This window comes from Spermophilus citellus (genome assembly GCF_964194105.1).
Source record: "Spermophilus citellus genome assembly, chromosome: 15".
Taxonomy (NCBI): domain Eukaryota; kingdom Metazoa; phylum Chordata; class Mammalia; order Rodentia; family Sciuridae; genus Spermophilus; species Spermophilus citellus.
The window spans coordinates 84,287,045-84,306,032 of record NC_138195.1 but is presented as its reverse complement, the minus strand read 5'-3'; the positions used below and the strand labels follow the sequence as shown (position 1 = coordinate 84,306,032).

General features: G+C 49.3%; 1 protein-coding gene across 3 annotated transcripts in view; it reads left to right on the top strand.

Annotated features, from left to right (window-relative positions):
* HSPA12A (heat shock protein family A (Hsp70) member 12A) overlaps nucleotides 1-18,988 on the top strand; it is a 149,325-nt gene that overhangs the window by 105,913 nt on the left and 24,424 nt on the right. For all 3 annotated transcript variants that reach the window (XM_081267960.1, XM_081267961.1, XM_081267962.1), the window contains 2 exons: nucleotides 16,419-16,504; nucleotides 18,025-18,152. In XM_081267960.1, the coding sequence (XP_081124086.1) occupies nucleotides 16,419-16,504; nucleotides 18,025-18,152 (214 nt within the window). The remainder of the gene's footprint in view (nucleotides 1-16,418; nucleotides 16,505-18,024; nucleotides 18,153-18,988) is intronic.

Sequence of the window (18,988 nt, the reverse complement as noted above, 5' to 3'; positions counted from 1 at the left end):
TTTCAGGACTGAAAAATTAAGTTCTATTGTTTATCAGTCACCCAGTTTATGGTATTTTCTTAGAGTATCCTGAGCAGACCAAGACAGTGTCCATGCCTTCCCCCACAGGAACACATTCCTAATGCGTTACCATGGCAGGACTTTGAGATGTGATTGGGTGAAGAACCTGGAGATGAGGAGTTCATCCTGTAGTATCTGGTGGTCGGTGTAATCACAGTGTCCTTTGAAATGAAAGAAAGTAGGAGAATGGGAGGCAGCGGAGTTGGAAGTTGGAGGAGGGACATGAGCTAGGAAATGCGGATGTTCTCTAGGCAGGGAATGGGTCCTCCCTGGAACCTCCAGATGGACCTGGCCCTGCTGATACCTTGACTTTAGCCCAGCGAGACCCATTTCAGATGTCTGACCTCCAGAATTGTCAGAGAATACATTTGTCTGGTTTTAAGTCCCCACAATGGCAGTAATTTATTATAGCAGCAATAGGAATCCATGCGTTGTAACCATGCCAGTCAAAATACAGGAAATTGGATCCCCCAGAAAGTTCTCTGTGCCTCTTTCCAGTGCCTACGTACCCCTTGGACTAGTTTTGCCTGTTCTTAAACTCCCTGTGAGTGGAGTTGTGGGGAATGTGTACCTTGTTTTCCAGGGTCTCATATTCTCCCTGGTGCTTTGAGAGGCTCCATTTTGGTTGTGAGTAGCTGTCCCTTGCAAGGGTGTGCCATACTTTGTCTATCTTTGTCTTTCTCACAGGTCTTCCCTTGGGGACCCACAGCAACCCTGTGAGTGGGACAGTTGTGGTTGGAGAAACTAAGATCTGGCACAGGGTCTGTCTGCTAGAGAGCTGGCGAGGACAGAACTTTGTATCCCTCTTGATAACCTCCAGCTAACTCTGGGTCCTCAGACGCGTCCTTCGCCCCTGGAAGAGCGGCTCAGGGCCATGTCTGCTTGGAGGTCAGCCATGAGGGTCAGCTCCTCCCACAGGAAGGACAGCAGTGCCTTTCTCCCTGGAGTCCGTGCACAAGACCCGCTGGAGGATGGCAGATGGCTTCCCAGATGGCAGAGAGCACAGTCCAGCTGGTCCAGGGGATTGTATGAGGGGCAATAATGACAGGGGTAGTGGTCAGGGGCTAATGGAGGCTCCCCATTGGTTAAAATATTGGATCTGATATGAAGTCGAGAGCTCCAGCTTGAGGCTGGAAAGGACGTGATGAAATTGGTGGTTCTGAGGAGACCCGGGGGACAGTCTGGAGGCAGAGGGTGTAGGGCCCTCTGGGAAGATTCTTCCTTGCTCTGCCCTCCCCGCCCCCACAGCTGTCCCCTTCCCATCTTGCTCACTCAGCCCAGCAGCGCTTGCAGCCGCCAGTCAAGCATCACCTCCCAGAAGCTGCCTTCCCCACCTGCCTCCCTCTGTGTCCTCTGCCCTCAGACCTCTTAGACCCTCACCCAGCGTAAACTCATAGTGAGTTTATGCACAGAACAAAAGTTTACAGTACTTTTTAAAAAATTATCTTTTTAGATGTTGATGAACCTTTATTTTATTCATTTATTTATATGCGGTGCTGAGAATCGAACCCAGTGCCTCACACAGCCCCAGCCCACAGGGCTTTTACTTGCAATATTTCATTTGAAATCACTCTCTGAAAATGCGTGGTCAGAGGCTCATGATTGACATGACCGTGATGCGTGTCCTCTAGACCAGACTGATGGACACCCAGTGGGGTGGGCAGGGGAGGGCTGGGCAGACACACAGGGTGCCGTTTGGGTGGGGAGGGGGTATTTCACATGGCCACTAGGTGTCCTACTTTCCAGGTTGGGCTGAAGTGATTGCTCTGTGGCTTGTTTCTCCACTGCCTGTTGAGTTTCCAGAACCTTCTTGTTCACTAACCCACAAGGCTCTGAGCTTTGTGTCCACACTATTCAGGACCCTCCAAGGCTAGGTCTGTGGAGAGGGAGAGAGGCCAGGAAGTCAAAGGTTGAGAGAGTGGGGCCTGTGTGGGTGTCCCTGCCTCTAGCTCCCGCTTTTCCTAGTCTGAGGCCTTCCTGTGGACACCTCCCATGGCCAGTGCCCTGGACTCAGACATTCCGGGCTCAGTGGGGTGTGCCTGCAGGGAGTCAGCGTGGTCCCTCTGTGATGGTCTGGAGCATTCCACTCTGCAGAGGAGAGGCCAGCTGATTAATTGAGTTGCAGACAGAGCTGTTAAAGATAACAGTGAAGTCAGAGAGGCCATCCTTCAGGCCTAATCAAGTGGGCAGGCCTGCATCCTGGGAGGGACAGGCCTGCAGTAATGAAAAACCAGAGACAGACCACCCGGGTACCCATAGCCTCCTCCCTAAGCCTGGGCTCAGGCCACTGGCCATCTTGCATGGCTGTGAATGTGCAAAGTCCTGTTCTCTGGACCCAAGCACTGTGTTACTGGAGTGCGGGGGCTGGAACAAGGGGTCCTTGGAGGCCGTGTGTGCTGAATCTCTCCTGTGTACATGACATGCACGTACCATGTGACACCCATAATAATTCTGAATATTTTAAGCTATCAACTGATCTCCCCAGGGCCCCTTAAGCCCATGTTATTTCCTGGCATTTCTAAGGACTCTGAGACCTGCTGTCCCCACTGCAGCTCAGTAAAGAATTTGGAGGGACTCACGGGCAGGAGTGGGGAGGAGGTTGGGGTTAGGAGTGTGGGGATTGTTTGCTCTGTTCCTGCTGTTAGTTGTTCACATCAGAGCTTTTGTTTTGTTTTGAGTGACACTGATTTGCTTTAAGTTCAAATTCAAAAGCTTACAAAATTTGGTGGCCAATGTTTGCCTTCTCTGGGCAGGAGCTGAGTTGGGTATAGTGTAAAAGAGGGGACCTCTGCCAGCCTTGTCACCCTGCTTGGCGTTATGTAAGCCAGGGGATGCTCGGTGTGTGTGTGGGCTGGGGGGTGGCGCTCTGGGTCCTGTGGCTTGGGTCCCTCCCCCTGCTCTGTGGAGAGGCCAGGAGGTAAACCCCATTCCCGAGAAAGCACCCTTCTATGGCTTTGTATTTCTTGGGATAAGACTTGAGCAAATCCAGCCCTGAGGGAATCAACTGTTCATTCAGTGAAATCTCCATTTGTTTTACCTTCCTTTACTGCTGTGGAAGTTAAGATATTCTATTTCCACTCCCTTGGAGAGTAGTTATTTTTGAAATTTTGCCATGAGTGCTTAACTTAGCAAAATCTAATGTTAATCAATAACTGGACCCAGTTTACTAATTCTTTCTTCGTAAGAACGTAAATCTCCCACTGAAGGTTTTGTATTTAAAAAGTAAGAAGCAATTAGGGATTTTAAGCTTAAATGGTCTTAGCCCGTCTGTGAAGGGATCTGCTCTCCTTCCTCCCAACCTGCAAACTGGCTGCCATGTGGGAAGGTGCTGCCCACGCCAGGGCGGGCTGTTTCCAGCAGGGCAGTGGCTCTGGGTGTCCCTCTGCCCTGGGCAGCTTCTCCAGGACTCCTCCCCAGGCCGCAGGGACCTGTCCTGGCTTGGGGAGCCAAGGGACCTTTTGGGCCCTCTGACATTTGTCTTCTCTTTTCCGTCACCTTCTGCAGGACACAGTTCTGGTCCTCGCAATGGTGACAGCAAGTACCCTCCTGTAATGCCGGGGCTGTAATTTCTGCAGGTTTTTAGGTGTCTTCTACTCTTGTTCCAGAACACCTGGACTCTGCTTATCTTACCAGCAGGGTGTGGGGCGAGTGGGCAGAGCTCAGTCCCTCTGCCAGCATAACAATGCCTGGATTTTGGGGGTAGCCAGCTGTTCTTGGACCTGTGGCTTCAGAATATCTAAGAAAAAAGTGAAAATGAAGACAAGATGGTGCTGTCCCTGCATGTTATTATGTTGACAGAGCAGGGGGTGCTGGGGAGAGGCCATGCCAGCTGCTGCCTCAGTGCTGGCCCCACACTGTGGACTCCCCAGCCAGGTTCACCCTGGAGAAGGAAGGAGCCTGCCCAGGTGGCAGGGGTGGGGAGGGGCTGGGGATGTTGCTCCCAGGACCCAGGGCTGTGCTCCTGAGGCAGGCAAGCAGGGCAGGGAATGGTTTTCCTACCAGGCTGTTTCTAGCAGCTCTTTAATTTTTAAAATTGAGATATAATTCCTGTTTCATTCCGAAGTGTATAATTCAGTGGTTTTCAGTATTTGCAAGGTGGTGCAATCATCACGGCTGTTAAATTCCAGAACGTTTTCATCACCTTGTAAAGAGCCCACTGCCTATTAGCAGTCGCTCCCATTTCTGCTCCCTGTTTTTGCTGCTCCTTGCGGGTGGGGAAGACTCAGTCAGCCATGGAGTTTGAACCTCAAGGCTGGGATGTGGCCCGGGGAAGGGGCTTAGCCACTGAGAAAGGGACCTGCTGGTGTGCGATTTTTACCTTTCTCTTCCTTGTTTTTTTTCTGCTGTTAAATGGGGCAAATAACTACCTATTTCCTATCTCCGTGGGCTGTTTGTAGGGATAAAACGAGACACTGTAAGTAATAAATAATAGCTGCACTTGCTAAAACCTTTGTCTGCTTTGTTCTTATTTAATGCTCACGAATCCTGGGGGGTGTGCGTTATTATTATCCCAACTTAATATGTAAGGAAAACCAAGCTACAGAGGACGTTAGTAGCTTGTTCAAGATTACATAGCCTGGAGCCAGTTTTTATTTGGCAAAGTGTGGAAAACCTGACTTAGTCTTGTTCACGCAAAAGGAAAATTAATTATTCCCCAAATCGGGAGTCCAGAGGTACAGCAGGCTCCGAGGTGAGGGGACTCGGCAGCTCACGGAGGTTTATCCAGTGGTGGCCACTCCTGTGTACTGGCTTCGTGCCCTGTGTGTCCACCCTCTTCCCAGGGAGCCCACTTAAGAAGCAGGACGTCTCTTTCCCAGGAGCCTGCCAGACTTCCCCTGTGTGTGGACCACACACCTGTTCTTGGCTGTCTTGTCAAGGGATGGGGTTCGCCACGACTGACTTACACTGGACACATCAGCCCAGGTCGGGGGAGGTATTGCTTTATCCCTTCTTAACTAAACTTTTGTTCTAATTAAGAAGGGAGGAATGATTTGGGGTGGACATGGCATATCCACTAAGGCCGGTGAATGAGCAGCTGGGGTTGGCCCAGTGTTCTCAGGTCCAAGGTCCCTATGCCTAATGGAAGCCGTGGCCTCTGCAGCTCGGGTGCATGGCAGGCACTTAGTGAGCCTTACACCAATCCATAAAGGCTAGTTCCCACCCCACTTCCTGAGTTCTTTTGGCCCTCTGTTACTCTTCTGTAGCTCAGATAAATCTTACCTCTGCTTGAAACTCTTGTAGGGATAGGGCGCTTCGTATTTTAACAGGAATTTCCTTTTTTGTTGCTGTTGTCGCTATTAAGTGTCATGGCCACCTTTGTGCTTTTATGTGGATTACAGCAAGACCCATTTTGGGTGCAAAAAAATTCAAAAGAGGTGTCCACTGGGTGATGTAGCCCTTCCGTTCATGCCTTAGCATGGCACCTGTGTATAAGAACATGGTGCTCCTGTCTTTGGATGGATGCAGCCCTGCTTGGGAGATCTTCCCCAGGGTGTGTATCTCTGTGCAGTGCACAAACTGCTCAGCTGTCCTGGGGCATTGCTTCCATTAAGGAACTCTGCAGGCGATGGCAGAGTTGAAAGTTTGTGCTCCATTTCCCCAGGCACAGGGCACATGGTGGGATAAGAGGTGAGCTTCCTATCTGGAAGTGGTGCAACTCTCTGTCATTAGAGGGTTCAGCGGAAGGGAGGTGAATCCAGCTGTACCATCTCCCCTGCCCTCACATTCTGACCACTCCCCCTCCCTAGGGAAAGAAGGTGAGCATTTGGGAGGTGAAGGATTCTTCTCAGTGTGAGACCCACTGGCCTGGAATGGCACAGCAGCTTTCCTTGGCCTCAGAACAGCTGCAGCCCTGTACTGTGGCCTCTGCAGGCTGATCTGTCCTGAGGCAGTTCACCATAAATTGGGGAATTAAAAGCCTGGGGCTTCCAGAGACCCAGGCAGGTGAAATCTTTTCCTTGGAGTGAGGAAGAGTTTTGTACATTGACCTGCTCAGTTCTAAAATGTGAAACTGGGGCTTCCTTGTAGAAGACAGAAAGCTGAAGTCATGGTCACGTGGCTTCCCAAGTTCTCTTTGGTTGTCTAGAAAGTGCCCCTGAGAAGACAGCCTGAGTGGGAAGTCGGGCCAGACAGGTCCCCGCACCCCGGCAGCAGTGGCCCTCATGCTTCCCATCACTGAGATTTTCCCTGAAGGTTTCACTTGCCAAGTTTCTGTCTGGTGAGATTCACAAGCCCAGAGGAGCAAAAGGTGAAGGAAATGCATGTGCTGACTGTGTACTTAAGCCGGGGCTCTGCCGGTCCTAGGGTGAAAGGCATGGTCCTTATCGCAGTAGAAGATGGACTGATTTGATGATGATGATTGAAGATGATGATGATGGTAATGATTATAATAAGTTACAAAATAATAATTTATTGGGCACTTGCCATGCACCAGGTTTCACAGGGTTTGTTTCATTTATTCCTTAAGGAGCACCCACCTCCACCAGTACCGTTTTCTAGGTCAGAACAAGAAGTTAAGTAACTCACTCCAGGGCATGTATCCAGGAAGTGGCCAGGCTGGGATTTGAGTTTGGACTTTCCTGACTCTGAACTTGTATTTCTGACCTCTATGTTATCAATATACCCCCTGCCCTACCTCAGGGTTTGGATTTTGAAGGATTAAAGGCTTTTTAAATAGAGACCCCTGTTCAGCTTTGCAGCCCAAGGAAGAATGAGCCACATGGTCAGTTGAGCCTGGAGACAGCAGGAGAGACTACGGGGCCTGGGGAATGCCCTGTGCCTGTGACCTCCTGACTTCCCTACAGTATCTGCTTATTTGAGAAATGGAGATTTATATTCACATCTACTGTGATTAGAATGTGTGTCTCAAATTGCAGGTGTTGGAAACTTATCCCCAATCCAACAGTGTTGAGAGGTGGGCCCTTTAGGAGGTGATGGGTCTCATGCAGGAGTGGGTGAGCTCCTGCAGGAGTGGGCTCTTGATAAAAGAAGGGGTTCTGCCCCTTCCTGCCTTGCTCGCTTGTGCTCTCTTGCCCTTCCGCCCTCTATCATGGGATGACATAGCAAGCAGGACCTTGCCCAATGTTGGCCACTAGACCTTGGAATTCCCAGCTCCCCAAACTCACGTCTATTTTGTGCTTCTATCTGTTAAGAGAAATCGAACTTGCGTGTGGGCCTGTGTTTGGCTTGGTGCAGGGGTCAGGTTCTGAGTCAGAGATCGACAAGTCCAGCTGGGGGACCCCGAGTGACAGTGTGAACCCTCTAGGCTTCATTTTTCTCATGCGTAGAATGGGAATGACGGCAGCACCGCACAGCAACCCCCTGAGGCAGGATTTCATGAGAGACTCCTGCGAAGCTCTCAGCCTGGCACACAGTCCACTTTCAGTGAGAGCAGACTCTGAGAGCTTTCCTGATAGACTTCTGGACCTGTAATTACTAATAACTTCAAATTAATAATTTGAGTTTGAATAACCTTGAAAAAGAGCCTAAAGTAAAAAATAGACGTAAATATCTGATCTGTGGAAGAATTCAGAAAGCGGTTGGTGGGCTGTGATTTCAGGGGGCTTCTCAGGCAGTGTCTCCTCTGCTCTTAAGGCATGGCAACGGCGGCCCTGGGATTCACTTCACAGAGGGAGAAGGGGCCCAAGGAGAAGCAGCATCTCGAGGCTCACAGACTCTGTACCTCTGTCCCCTCCATCTGCCATGACAATATTTTTGGTCATTGTCTGCAGCCATTTTGTTTTCCTTGTGCTTCTCCAAGAACAGCAGCCAAGGATCCCACTTGGCTTTGCTCCTGTTCCATGGCTTCCTTGGGCCTCTATCCCAAGCTGATGGCCCCACCTGCCACCTCTGCCACCTCTGCCACCCCAAGGCCAAGGCCAACTCAAGGCTGAGAGTGAAGGATACCATGCTGCATGCTGGGACTTTGCTGCAACATGCACCCATATCCACCTTTCTGGAGGACTCAGGGCCTGCTCTTATGGTACAGAGGGTCACATGGTGACATCTGACATCAGTGTTTCAGCTTGCCCTTCTTCTCTGGGGTGAGAATCACAGAAAGATGTCAGGGCTGTCACTGAGACTCATTGCCCCACCTGTATGGCACAGGATCCCAGCTTGACTGAAGGACAAAGCAAAATGAGCATGTCTGGTCCTTAAAATGACCCTGCTTCTCTGCTGGGGCAGCTCCTCTGTTTCTCAGATTTGGAAGGGCCTCCAGCAGGGGGTCAGGAACAACCCCATGCCTCCTTTGAGGCTCAGGTTTGCAGCGGGGTGACAAAGTCTAAGAGCTGTGGGCTGATTACCAGGAAGACCCTGTCTCTGAGCTGGCTGGAGACCATCCTGTTGGGTGAGTGCCCAGCTGGTGGCTACTCTGTCTGTGTGGCAAGGGCACCTGCTGAAGCTCAATGGTCTTGGCCTTAGAGGAGCCAGCGTAGTAGACCCCTCAGCTGCTCTAAGACCAGGTCCCAAACCTCCCCAAACCTTCAAAGGCCATGTTTTTTTGATTTAAACAAACTCACTGACTTGAGAAGTCTGGGTGGTGCCTACTGTGGCTGGGCTAGGTGCTCCATAGACAGCGGAGGAAAGGAAAAAAATCCTTGTCTTGCTCTCCCCAGTCTTCCATGTACTACGTGTTAAAACAGTAACTCTTTTATTATGGAAAATTTAAAACATACAAAAGTAGAGAAATTCGTGTGTCAAACCCCCATGAATCTGCCACGAGTTTTAATCATTATTAACTTGTGGCCAGTCTTGTTCATCTCTGCCCTTCCCCTTCCATTGGTTTGATGCAAATCCTAGACAGATCGTTTCATCTGTGATCGGTTCATCTGTGAACATTTCAGAATGTATTCCCAGGGGACAAAGACTTTAAAATGATATAGCTATGCTACTAAGAATAAATCCCTTAATATCATCAAGATCCAGCCCATGTTAGCATTTCCCATTATCTCATAAATGGAAAAAGGTTTTGATTTTTGAATTGGGATCCAATGAATGGCCACACAGGGCAGTTACTGGGGTTGAAATGTTTGAGGTCTCTTTAAGCTGTAGCAGTTGGTCTCAGGGCAGAGTGGAGGGGCCTGGGAGCTGATGTCAGAGGCAAATTCCCCAGCCTGAGGCCTACTGGCTCAGGAACTCTAGGGGTGGGACCAGAATCATTCTCATGAACAAGCCCATGGGGGATCTGATGCACATCAAAGTTTGAGAACCCCTGGTCTGTAGGTTCCCCTCCTTGCCTGTTTATTTCCCTGGTGGTAATTTCTTGGAGAAATGTGGCTATTGTGGAATTTCCTTCATCTGGGCTTTGCCAGTGGATCGCCAGGCACTGATTAACATTTTTCCGTCTGCTTGTACCATGGAATTGCGAAGCCTCTCCTCTCTCCGAGGAGGCAGGCCTTTGGAGGTGGAGTCCTGGAGGACAAGGTGGAGTTGGCCGCCTGTGGAAGCCAGGGCGGGCACTCTTCCAGAAAGGGGCCAGTGTGTGCAGAGCCCTGGAGGCTGGTCAGGCGCAGATGTTCTAGGGTCTGAGGGCAGGTTTGGTCTGGCCAAGGATGGAATGGAGAGAGGAGGCCACAGATGGATGGAGGTGGGGAGTGAAGGCCTGGATTTTACCCAGGGTGGAATGGTCATCAGGGACACCTCTGACAAAGCTGAGAATGTGAGCAGACTCAGTGCTTTGACCAGGACGCTCTGACTACAGGGTGACTGTGGCTTGGGTGGGGCCCAGGGCAGGGAGACAGAGCAGGAGCCCTGGTCCAGTTTGGGAGGACCTGGAGCATGGCTATGGCGGTGACTTTGCAGAGGACAGAGAACATGGGAGGTGTGAGGAAATAGGAATGTCAGGGCTTGGGATGGAATAAGAAGGGAGGGAGTATGGCAATCTCCTGCCTGGGAGCCATGCTGTTCCCCTGGCAAAAGGGGTGTCTGGGGAGGGAGGCAGATCCGGGAGATTTGGAAGCTGATCCCAATTATCAGAGGTAACTCACAATGTGCATTGCCAGTGTCCCAACCCGGGTGTGGCTACCCACTCTGAGAAACACCTCACTGGCCCTTTGTCATGATGGCAAAAGGTGCGACATATGCAGTTGAGGGGGAGAAATAAAGAATGTCCACGCACTTCTGCCTTTGTCAATGCTGTATTTACTCAGATCATTCAATACAGTTTTACTCTATAGGTTCTTAATCAAGAAAATAACTATCCTTAATGCTAGGCACTGCAATAGACATAATCAATTCACAGCAAACAATTCTAGGTTAATCCGAAGCACTGCAAGCACTCTTAATCATGACAGGCTCATGACAGACATTCCCTCTGCATGCTAAGTTCAAGTGTCAGATCAAAAGTCTCAAGCCTTAGGCTCTAAGTCCAGCAGATGCAGACTCACTCAGACCACAGCAGTCGGGTCAGAGACCATGGCAGGCTTCTCCTGGGGTGGAGCTGTTGAGGAGAGGGTCATAGGGAGAAGTTTGGTTCTCACCAGGGTCAAGATGTGGCTGTAGAGTCTGAGAGCAGTGAGGAAGATGCAGAGGATCAAGCAAACCATGAGAAGATTTGAGATGTCAGTCCAGGTCCTCATCAGCCTCTCAGCAGGAGGGCATCGGCTGGCTGAAGGTCTGTCTGTTCATTTGCCCCATCATTTATACTAAATTTGTGGGCTGCTCACCACCCTTTCAATCCCTATCAGCTGCCACCGGGTCTCTCAGTGATGTCATTTACCATGATGTAAAATCAGGGTGGGGTCCCCACCCTGATTTTCTCACCTTTCCCCCTTATCGGGGTGAGGACAACAAGCCAGAGACTTCACTCTGAGCTTGTCAGGGAGGGGAGAAGTGACTTGTTTATGTCAGGGCTATGCCTGATGATCATATTGGAGGGCTCCGTAGGCGTGCCTGGTGAGACTGCAGGTTTCAAAGTGGAGTTTTAAAATGGAGTTGCTTAGGCTCAGGCCTAAGGCCATCCTTATACCCTTCCAGTCTGGATATCTACTGAGTTCACTTTTGGTCACACATAGAAGCATCCATCTCCCCATTCCCCCATCCATCCATGCAATGTCCACTGTTCCTTCTTCCATTCATCCAGTTGACATTGAGGGTCAGAGATGAAGTAAGACATTGCCCTGCCCCACTGAGCAGAGTCTGTGGAAGAGAGGCCAGGTGGACATCTTGGAACCATGTGTGGGGTGATTTGGTAGAGCCCTACCAGATACTGGGTGCAGCTGGGTAGGAGCTGCATGGTTGCTGAATATAATTCTTGAAAACTATTCATCTAGGTAGTGTTTCCTTACCTCTCCCAGCAATTGCCTGGACACATAGAGGCCCAAGTGGGAGGCCCACAAATCAGTGTATGAACCTGTGGTAAAGAGAGAGAAAGTGAACTAACTGCCCATTGACCATCTGGGGTGGCAGTGACTCGGGATTTCACTATCTGGGGAAACTCAGCTGCCCCTGTTCTCCTTGCTGGGGCATCTCATCTCTTGGACTGTCCAGGAGGCAGGAAGGGTAACTAGAAGATGCCGCCTGGTGTCGGAGACCTGGTGCAGCACCCCCATTCAGACTGAGCATGGTGTTGTGGTTTCTGCCACGGTGAGTACTCATTTCCGTAATTATTATTTAGCATTTGGAGTGGTTATTTTACACTCGGTGTTCTTCATAGTGAGAGGGTCTCCTGTTCATGCCAATAAAATTTCCATTTACTCTGGACATCAACCTGGTGATTAAAAAAATAAAGCCCATAAATTATTTACTGAAATGGAGGCTCAGCTTACGGTAATAATGCATTAGTTCAGCTAGCCATGACGCCTGTTAGAGGGTCATAAAAGATTTTTTATTTTCCTTCTTAAAAGACATTTGCAAGTAACCTACACATGACCTTGAACTGATCAATTTTCAGAGATGGCACTGGGAGGAGGGTGTATCAGGAGAGAAATAGAGAGGGCTTTTTCTCAATGAGCCTGATTTTAGGCACTGGGGCAAATGCCTGTCCTTTTATAGCCTTCAGAGGAAGAAAAATGAGGAAAAAAAAATGTGTGTGTATAATTTTTTAAAAGAGGACCAGACCTTAAAAATCCTTTAGAAATGGGTATTTCTTTGAAAGATACATAAATCTGAAAGCTGGCGGGAAGGACCCTTTGGAGAGTCGAGCCTGTCGCTATTGTTGAGACCACCTGTCACTTTCACATAAGTCTGGAGGTCCATAGAATAAAGCCAGCCCAATGGTTCTGTCTTCATCTTTAAAGAATGTTGCATTTATGGAGCAGGATCGATCCGTGTATCTCAAAGCCTGCGATGCTGCTCACGGCCATTTGCTGACTAATGTCTCTGGAGGAGGAGAGCATCGAGTTAGTGAATTATGGCTGTCTTTGAGGTTCTCTTAGCAAGGCTATTTTTTTTATTTTAAGAACGTCTGCTTTGATTAAAGCCATTAGAGCTGGGAGCAAATAAAAATGTGTTTGAATTGTACATGTCTTGCATTTTATAGCAAGAACCCAGATGAAGCCTACGTTTTCATTCTTGTTCCATTAAAGCAAGTGAGGAGGATTCAATTACCAAGGTCCCCCTCAAATGCCTGGTTTGGGACTCTAAGAAGCCCTGTGGTAGGACACTTGTTGTTCGAGTGATTCTTTTATTTATTTATCCTGTGCATTGCTTCAAAATATTTATTTATTTATTTATATCCTTTTTTTTCTTTTGCTGCAAATGTTAGTTTTAAGATGACATGGTTTAAAAATGACATTTTAAAATTCATTTTTTAAAATGAATGTGTTAGGACAGGAGGGTTCAAGGTTTATGAGCAAACCTGTGAACACTTTGATCAACTTGTTTTTTGAAAAAAAATTTTTTTTGTAGTTGTAGATGGACAGAATGTCCCCTTTATTTTATTTGTTTATTTTTATGTGGTGCTGAGGATTGAACCCAGTGCCTCATGCATGCTAGGCAGGTGCTCTACCACTGAGCTACAGCCCCAGCCCTGATCAACATATTTTTATATTCATTAACCTTAAAGAGATCATCTGCACACTATGAGACTGAAGTGGTATTAAATTATCTAACAGCAAAGGAGACCTGACAATTCATTTCTAGTTATTAGAAAGTTCCGGGGTTGCTTCCCTTCCGCTTAACTTAGTTTTGTGGCTGATGATTTGCACTCTTGAAACCGTCAGCATATTTTTAATTCTGTGAAACCGTGGACTCACTCTGTGTTGTGGATGTCGGGGTAACTCGGTGCTTGACAAGGAAGGAGCTCTGGGTGGTCTTTATGCACTCTACCTAGAGTGATGGAGTAGGTATTCTTCAGTGTCCTGGATCCTTGGACTCTGCCCTTGACTACATTTCCTGATAAAGCATTTTCCTTTCATCTCCCTTTCAGCAGTCTCTCTTCCCTATTTCCGCAGCTGGGGCCTGAAATTCCTTTTCTTCTGCTTCCTTTCTTTCTTGAAAACCTGCAATATAAAAACCTGTATTCAGGTTGAGCTTTTGGCTTCTCGTATGTTCCCAGTGTGCCCCAGTTGACCTGTGTATACTGGGAACTTGCATCGGTGGAAGTAGCCTGGGGCAGATGTTATTGTACTAGCTTTACCGAGGCAGAGTGAACAGGGCCACAGTAATGGTACCTGGACTTTCTTACTGTGGGTAATGGCTGTGCAGGACTGAAGGGGGCGCGTGATGCCCATCCACTGTTAGCTCAGGTAGCCAGAGATGAATAGATCACACTCCGCTGACCTTCTCAGGCTTAGTCCTAAGGCATGCAAGATCTCAAGCCTTGTTGGGATCATTAGCACACCAGGATTAATAAACTTTCCACTGTTGCTCTTTAGGGGATAAGGTTGGCTTTTCACCTTGAAGTTTTCTGCACCACTTTGACATTCTAAATGGCAAAGTAGAGATATCAGCTGAAAACAAATGTGTCTCTGACGCCTTTGTATATTGCTGTGCTGGGTCGGTGGGCATGAACAGGTAATTATCTTTAGCTTGGACTATGTACAGATGTGGATGTGCCCAGTAACACAAGTATCTATGAAAACCTTTCTCCTCCATTCCTTCTCAGCAGATCAGTTTTAAATCATTGAATAATGTAGATGAATTTTAATTTCTGATGAAAGAAGTCCATGAAGTTCAACTGCCTCCAGGCCTGGCGAGTAATCAGCAAGTCAAACGATTTGTTTAGTACTTCCCCGGATGCAGTGGGGGAGGGAGATATGGGGAGAAGAGCAGCAACAACAAAAAATCCTTGATTCTTACCCTCAAAGTCCCCTGGAATCCCCTGGGGGCCCGAGGCACATGTTCAGTGTGTGGCTGGACCCATGCTATTTTGCAAGTCAGTGGGATGACCCAGGCCAGCTTGGAGAAGGGCTGAGTGACAGGATAATTAGAACCGAGCTGCAGCAGGGTGGAGGGCCTGCCGGTGGATAATAGCTTGTTTGCTAATTGCCAACACCAGATTTTCTGGGCCATTAGACATTTGGTTTCTTCCAAGACCTTCTGTGCAAATGTGGACGCGTGGCCGCAGGCCTTCCAGGTAGCAGGTGGAGAGAGGGCAGCTCCTGGGGCTGGATGGCGTCTCTCCAAGGGCTGTCTAAGGGGCCGTGGGCAGGAAGTAACTGTCATGAACAGGTGGAAGGATCACCCTGCTGGGACCCTAAGTGGAGAGGCAGCGTTCATCCAGCTTTTATGGAAGGTGGGACCCTTGTGCTGGGAGATCAGCGAAGATGGTAGATCTAGCAGGCTGGTGGAGGAAAAGAGCTGACTTCTCCATGCTCTTTTGAGATCCCTGGGCCATGGAAGCTAATAGAAATGGGAAATGGCTTTCCCTCCCAGAGGAGCAAATTGTTTTTCCTGTTTAAAAAAAAAAAACATTTTTTACTATGATAAAGTATGTGTAACGAAACTTACCATTTTGACCATTTTTAACTGTACAGTTCAGTGGCAGGAATGATATTCTCAATGTTGTGCAACCTTCACTGCTATTTATTTCTAAAACTTTTCATCATCCCAATCAGTACCTTTGTGCTCGTTAAGCAATAACTCTCTATTCTTCCTCCCTCCGGTTCTGGTAACCTCTAATCTACTTTCTGTCTTTACAAATTTGTCTATTATAGATATTAAACATAAGTGAAATTATATAGTATTTGTCCTTTTGTGTCCAGCGTATTTCACTTAGCATGTTTTCTGTTTCATTCATGTTGTAGCATGTATAAGAATGTCATTCCTTTTTTATAGCCGAATACTATTCCTTTGTATGCACATACCACCTTTTATTTATCCATTTATCTCTTCATAGACACTTGGGTTGTTTCTATCTTCTGATTATTGTAAACATTGCTGTAGTGAACATTCACACATAAGTACCTCTTTGAGTCCCTGTTTTCAATTACTTTGGGGAGATACCTAGGGGTAGGATTACTGAATTATAGTAATTCTATATTTGACTTTTTAAGAAACCACCAAACCATTTTCCACAACTGTACCATTTTACATTCTCACTAGCAATGCATCGAGTTCCATTTTTTTCACATGTTTTTTCTACACTTGTCCTTAACGAATTGTCAACTTAGCGGGTGTGGAGTGGTATCTCATTGTAGTTTTGATTTGCATTATTTATCTAATGAGTAATGACATTCAGCATGTTTTCATAAGCCTCCTGACCATTTGTATGTCTTCTCTGAGAAATGTCTATTCAACCTTTTGCCTCTGTAATCTCATGGCTCTCACAGAGCTGGAGCTGAGCCTCATGGGGAGGAGAGAGATCATGAGCTTGCAGAGAGGGGAGGCAGCTGAGCAGACTCCAGGTCTCACATTCGCTCTCACAATTGCTCTGTCCCTGGGCTGTTGGGTACTCACTGTAATGATGCTGTTTGAGTTCCCACCCAATTGAAAGAGATTTTGCAGGAGCCTGAGATTAATGCAAAGTGATACTGCAGAAGAGGCAGATAGAGCCGCTCCTGTGCTCCCTCAGAAGCAGCCAGGCCTTTCCAAGTCACCTCGAGCCCTCCTATCAGCTATTAGGCTATGCATTGAGTGGAGCGGGACATGCCAAGCCCCGTGTGACTCCTGGGATTCATAGGTGCAGTGTCCAGCCTTTGGAGGACTTAACAGCATCTCCTGCTTGGTGGGGTTGGGTGGCACAGTGAGAAGCCTGGTAGTCACTGGGAGAAAAGGGACAGGGACATCTCACTGGGTCAAGTTCTAATTCCAAACCCAAAGGGGTGCTGGTGTGGACTTGGACCCCCTGCCTTCCTGGCTGGGGTCGGGCCCTGCTTTCAAGCAGCCCAGAGCCTGAGGAGCAAAACCCTGCGGGCCTCACTCCTGTCCCCGGGCCAGCCTGTGCCACGTCTAAGGGAGGACTTTATCTTTCCTTTCAGAAACGGCCCCCACCTCTGCATATTCATCTCCAGCCCGGAGTCTAGGGGACACAGGAATAACGCCTCTGTCCCCTTCCCATATCGTGGTAAGAAGTGTGTGCATGTGTGCATGCGCCCGTGCGTGTGAGCTGGCTACCTTTTCCTTCTGCATCTGCTCTCACTGTTCAGGCCCCTGGGCAGCCCTGCATGTTCACTGGGTGGAGATCAAATCCCAGGTACTGGCCATGGAAGCCCTGCCAAGCGCCTTCCCCACTTGGGGCCTAGAAAGTCTTTCCACGTGTGGCCCATTCTTCTAGAGCTGAGGGCCTGGGAGAGTGGCACCAGTAGGCAGGCTGGGCACACATAGCTCTTTAAAGGCCAGTTCCAGCCACCACAGGCACCTGCTGGGAAGGAAGCGAATCAGTGAAATGCAGTGGCTTTGCCCTCTGCCGTTCCCTGCCTGCTTCTCACTGTGCCACCCAACCCCACCAAGCCTGAGGCTGAGGTATTGCTTCTGCAACAGTTTGCCTAGGAGAGAACATGGGAGCAGGGTTTCGCACTAGCCATTGCTCCCACCCCACCCTGCACTTTAAGTGTGGTCCTTATGGGGGCTGCTGTAAAGAGGGGCGTCCACACAGCCAGTGCAGTCAAGCACCCGAGGAAAGCGTGGCTTTGCATGAGCTGCACAGCTCCCAAGGCCTCTGCTGAGAAGAGCTTTGGAGCTTGGTAGTGGGTGTCAACCTGTCCTGGTTTTCTGGAACTGTCCCCCTGTTGCACAAAGTCCTGCATCCTGGAAAGTCCCTCAGTCCTAGCAATGGTGAGGTTGGTCACCTGTGGCCAGGTCCTGTGGTTTCCAAACTCTGCACACTGAGGGTTCCTTGTAGAAGCTTCAGGTTGGTGGAGAGGAGGGTAGGGGACGGGGCAGGGGACGGGGCCAGTGGTTAGGTGGGTATTGTTCTCACCTCCTGCTTCAACCAACACACCAGCGTTGAAATGTGCTGGCTTTTATAATTTGGAGTTGTGTGGGAGTCAAAAGAAAGAAAGTCTACATTGCTTTAAAAAAAAAGTCTGCCCAAATGACTCGACAGATGAGGAAGGGCTCTGACAGATGAGGGCATGGGCATGGCAGGGTCATGTGGTTGGCATTTTGCAGGATCAGGTGGGGTCCTGGGTGTGCCCAGCCTGTTCAGGTGCATGAAATGCTGGCACAGATGGAGAGATCACCAGGAGGCATGATGAAGGGCACAGCTGGCAGAGTGCTTGGGGCGGTCACTGGAGGTCTGCACAGGATCGTGGAGGGCAGTGGGGGAGACAGGGTCTAACCAGAGAGCTACGGGGCTTCTGCTCCATGGTAGCACTTCCATAATTAGCCACAGGCATGCAGGGTTGATGAGCTGCAAGCAGTGCCCTGCCCAGGTGTCCTGTCCCCATTCGGGCACCTCTGTCTCCCCAAACCACTCAAGTGGGGCTGAGGCTGGCTTGCCCTGTCCCCAGGGCTGCCACGTGGCAGACTTGAGCAGGAATGTGGAGACCCTTCTGCCTGCAGTGAGTCACAGCTGGGCTGGGTGGAACTGCCCTCCCCAAAGCCAGGCCTGGCCTGGGCAAAGAGCCTCACTTGTATCTACAGAATGATGCCGACCCCAACGTCTCGGAACAGCAGACGTTTCTCGTGGTGGTGGCCATCGACTTTGGGACCACGTCCAGCGGCTATGCCTACAGCTTCACCAAGGAGCCAGAATGCATTCACGTGATGAGGTGAGTGCTGTGGGTGGGGCAGGCTTGAGCGGCACCAGGGTGAGAGCAGTCAATGGGCAGGTGAATGGCACTAGGAGGAGGACCCTGGATTCTAGCCCAGATCCACTGTGCCACTTTGAGCAAGCCATTTATGACCCACAGGCCTCCAGTGCCTGTCTCCGAAGCATTGGTTTAATACTGATGTAGTTGGTCAGGGGAGGGGCCATGCACTGTGCTTGAAGCCTGGCCAGGTGACTCCAGGGTATGGCCTGTTGAGAGGAGCTGACCTACACAGCCTCTGTGATGGAGGAGGTCCAGGTGCTGGCTCAGCCTGACTTTGGATTGAACCAGCTAAACCTCAGTTTCCTCATCTTTGAAATGGCAATAGCAATGGCACCTGTGAATTTGCCTCCTGCAAAGGAGATTTCCTATCAAGTACTCAGCATGCAGAGAAGTACCAGCTCTTTCAGGTGACAGTATCACAAGGGCTGAAGGCACAGGCCCGGGAGGAAACAGGAGGGGTGAATCTCAGCCAAGTGGCCCTAAAGGCAGAGTAACCCTGGCCTCCTGGACACTTTGTGCCAGATCACCCCCACCCTGCCCTCCATGATGCATGGAGCAACCCGGCAGCCCTCACACCACCCAACCCTGGAAACCAATGTCCACTAGGACTCTGGTTTGTCCTGTTGGCTCTCTCAGTGGTAATTTTTGACCCTCTTGCAGACTCTGTGGCCCCTCAAAACTTTGGAAGCCTGGGATTTATCATCTTGATTTTCCATCTAGGAGAGGGTTTGAGTTTCATTATAAATGGTTTTGATTTTCCTTTAACTGGTTAATTGTGAAATTTATGCATCACC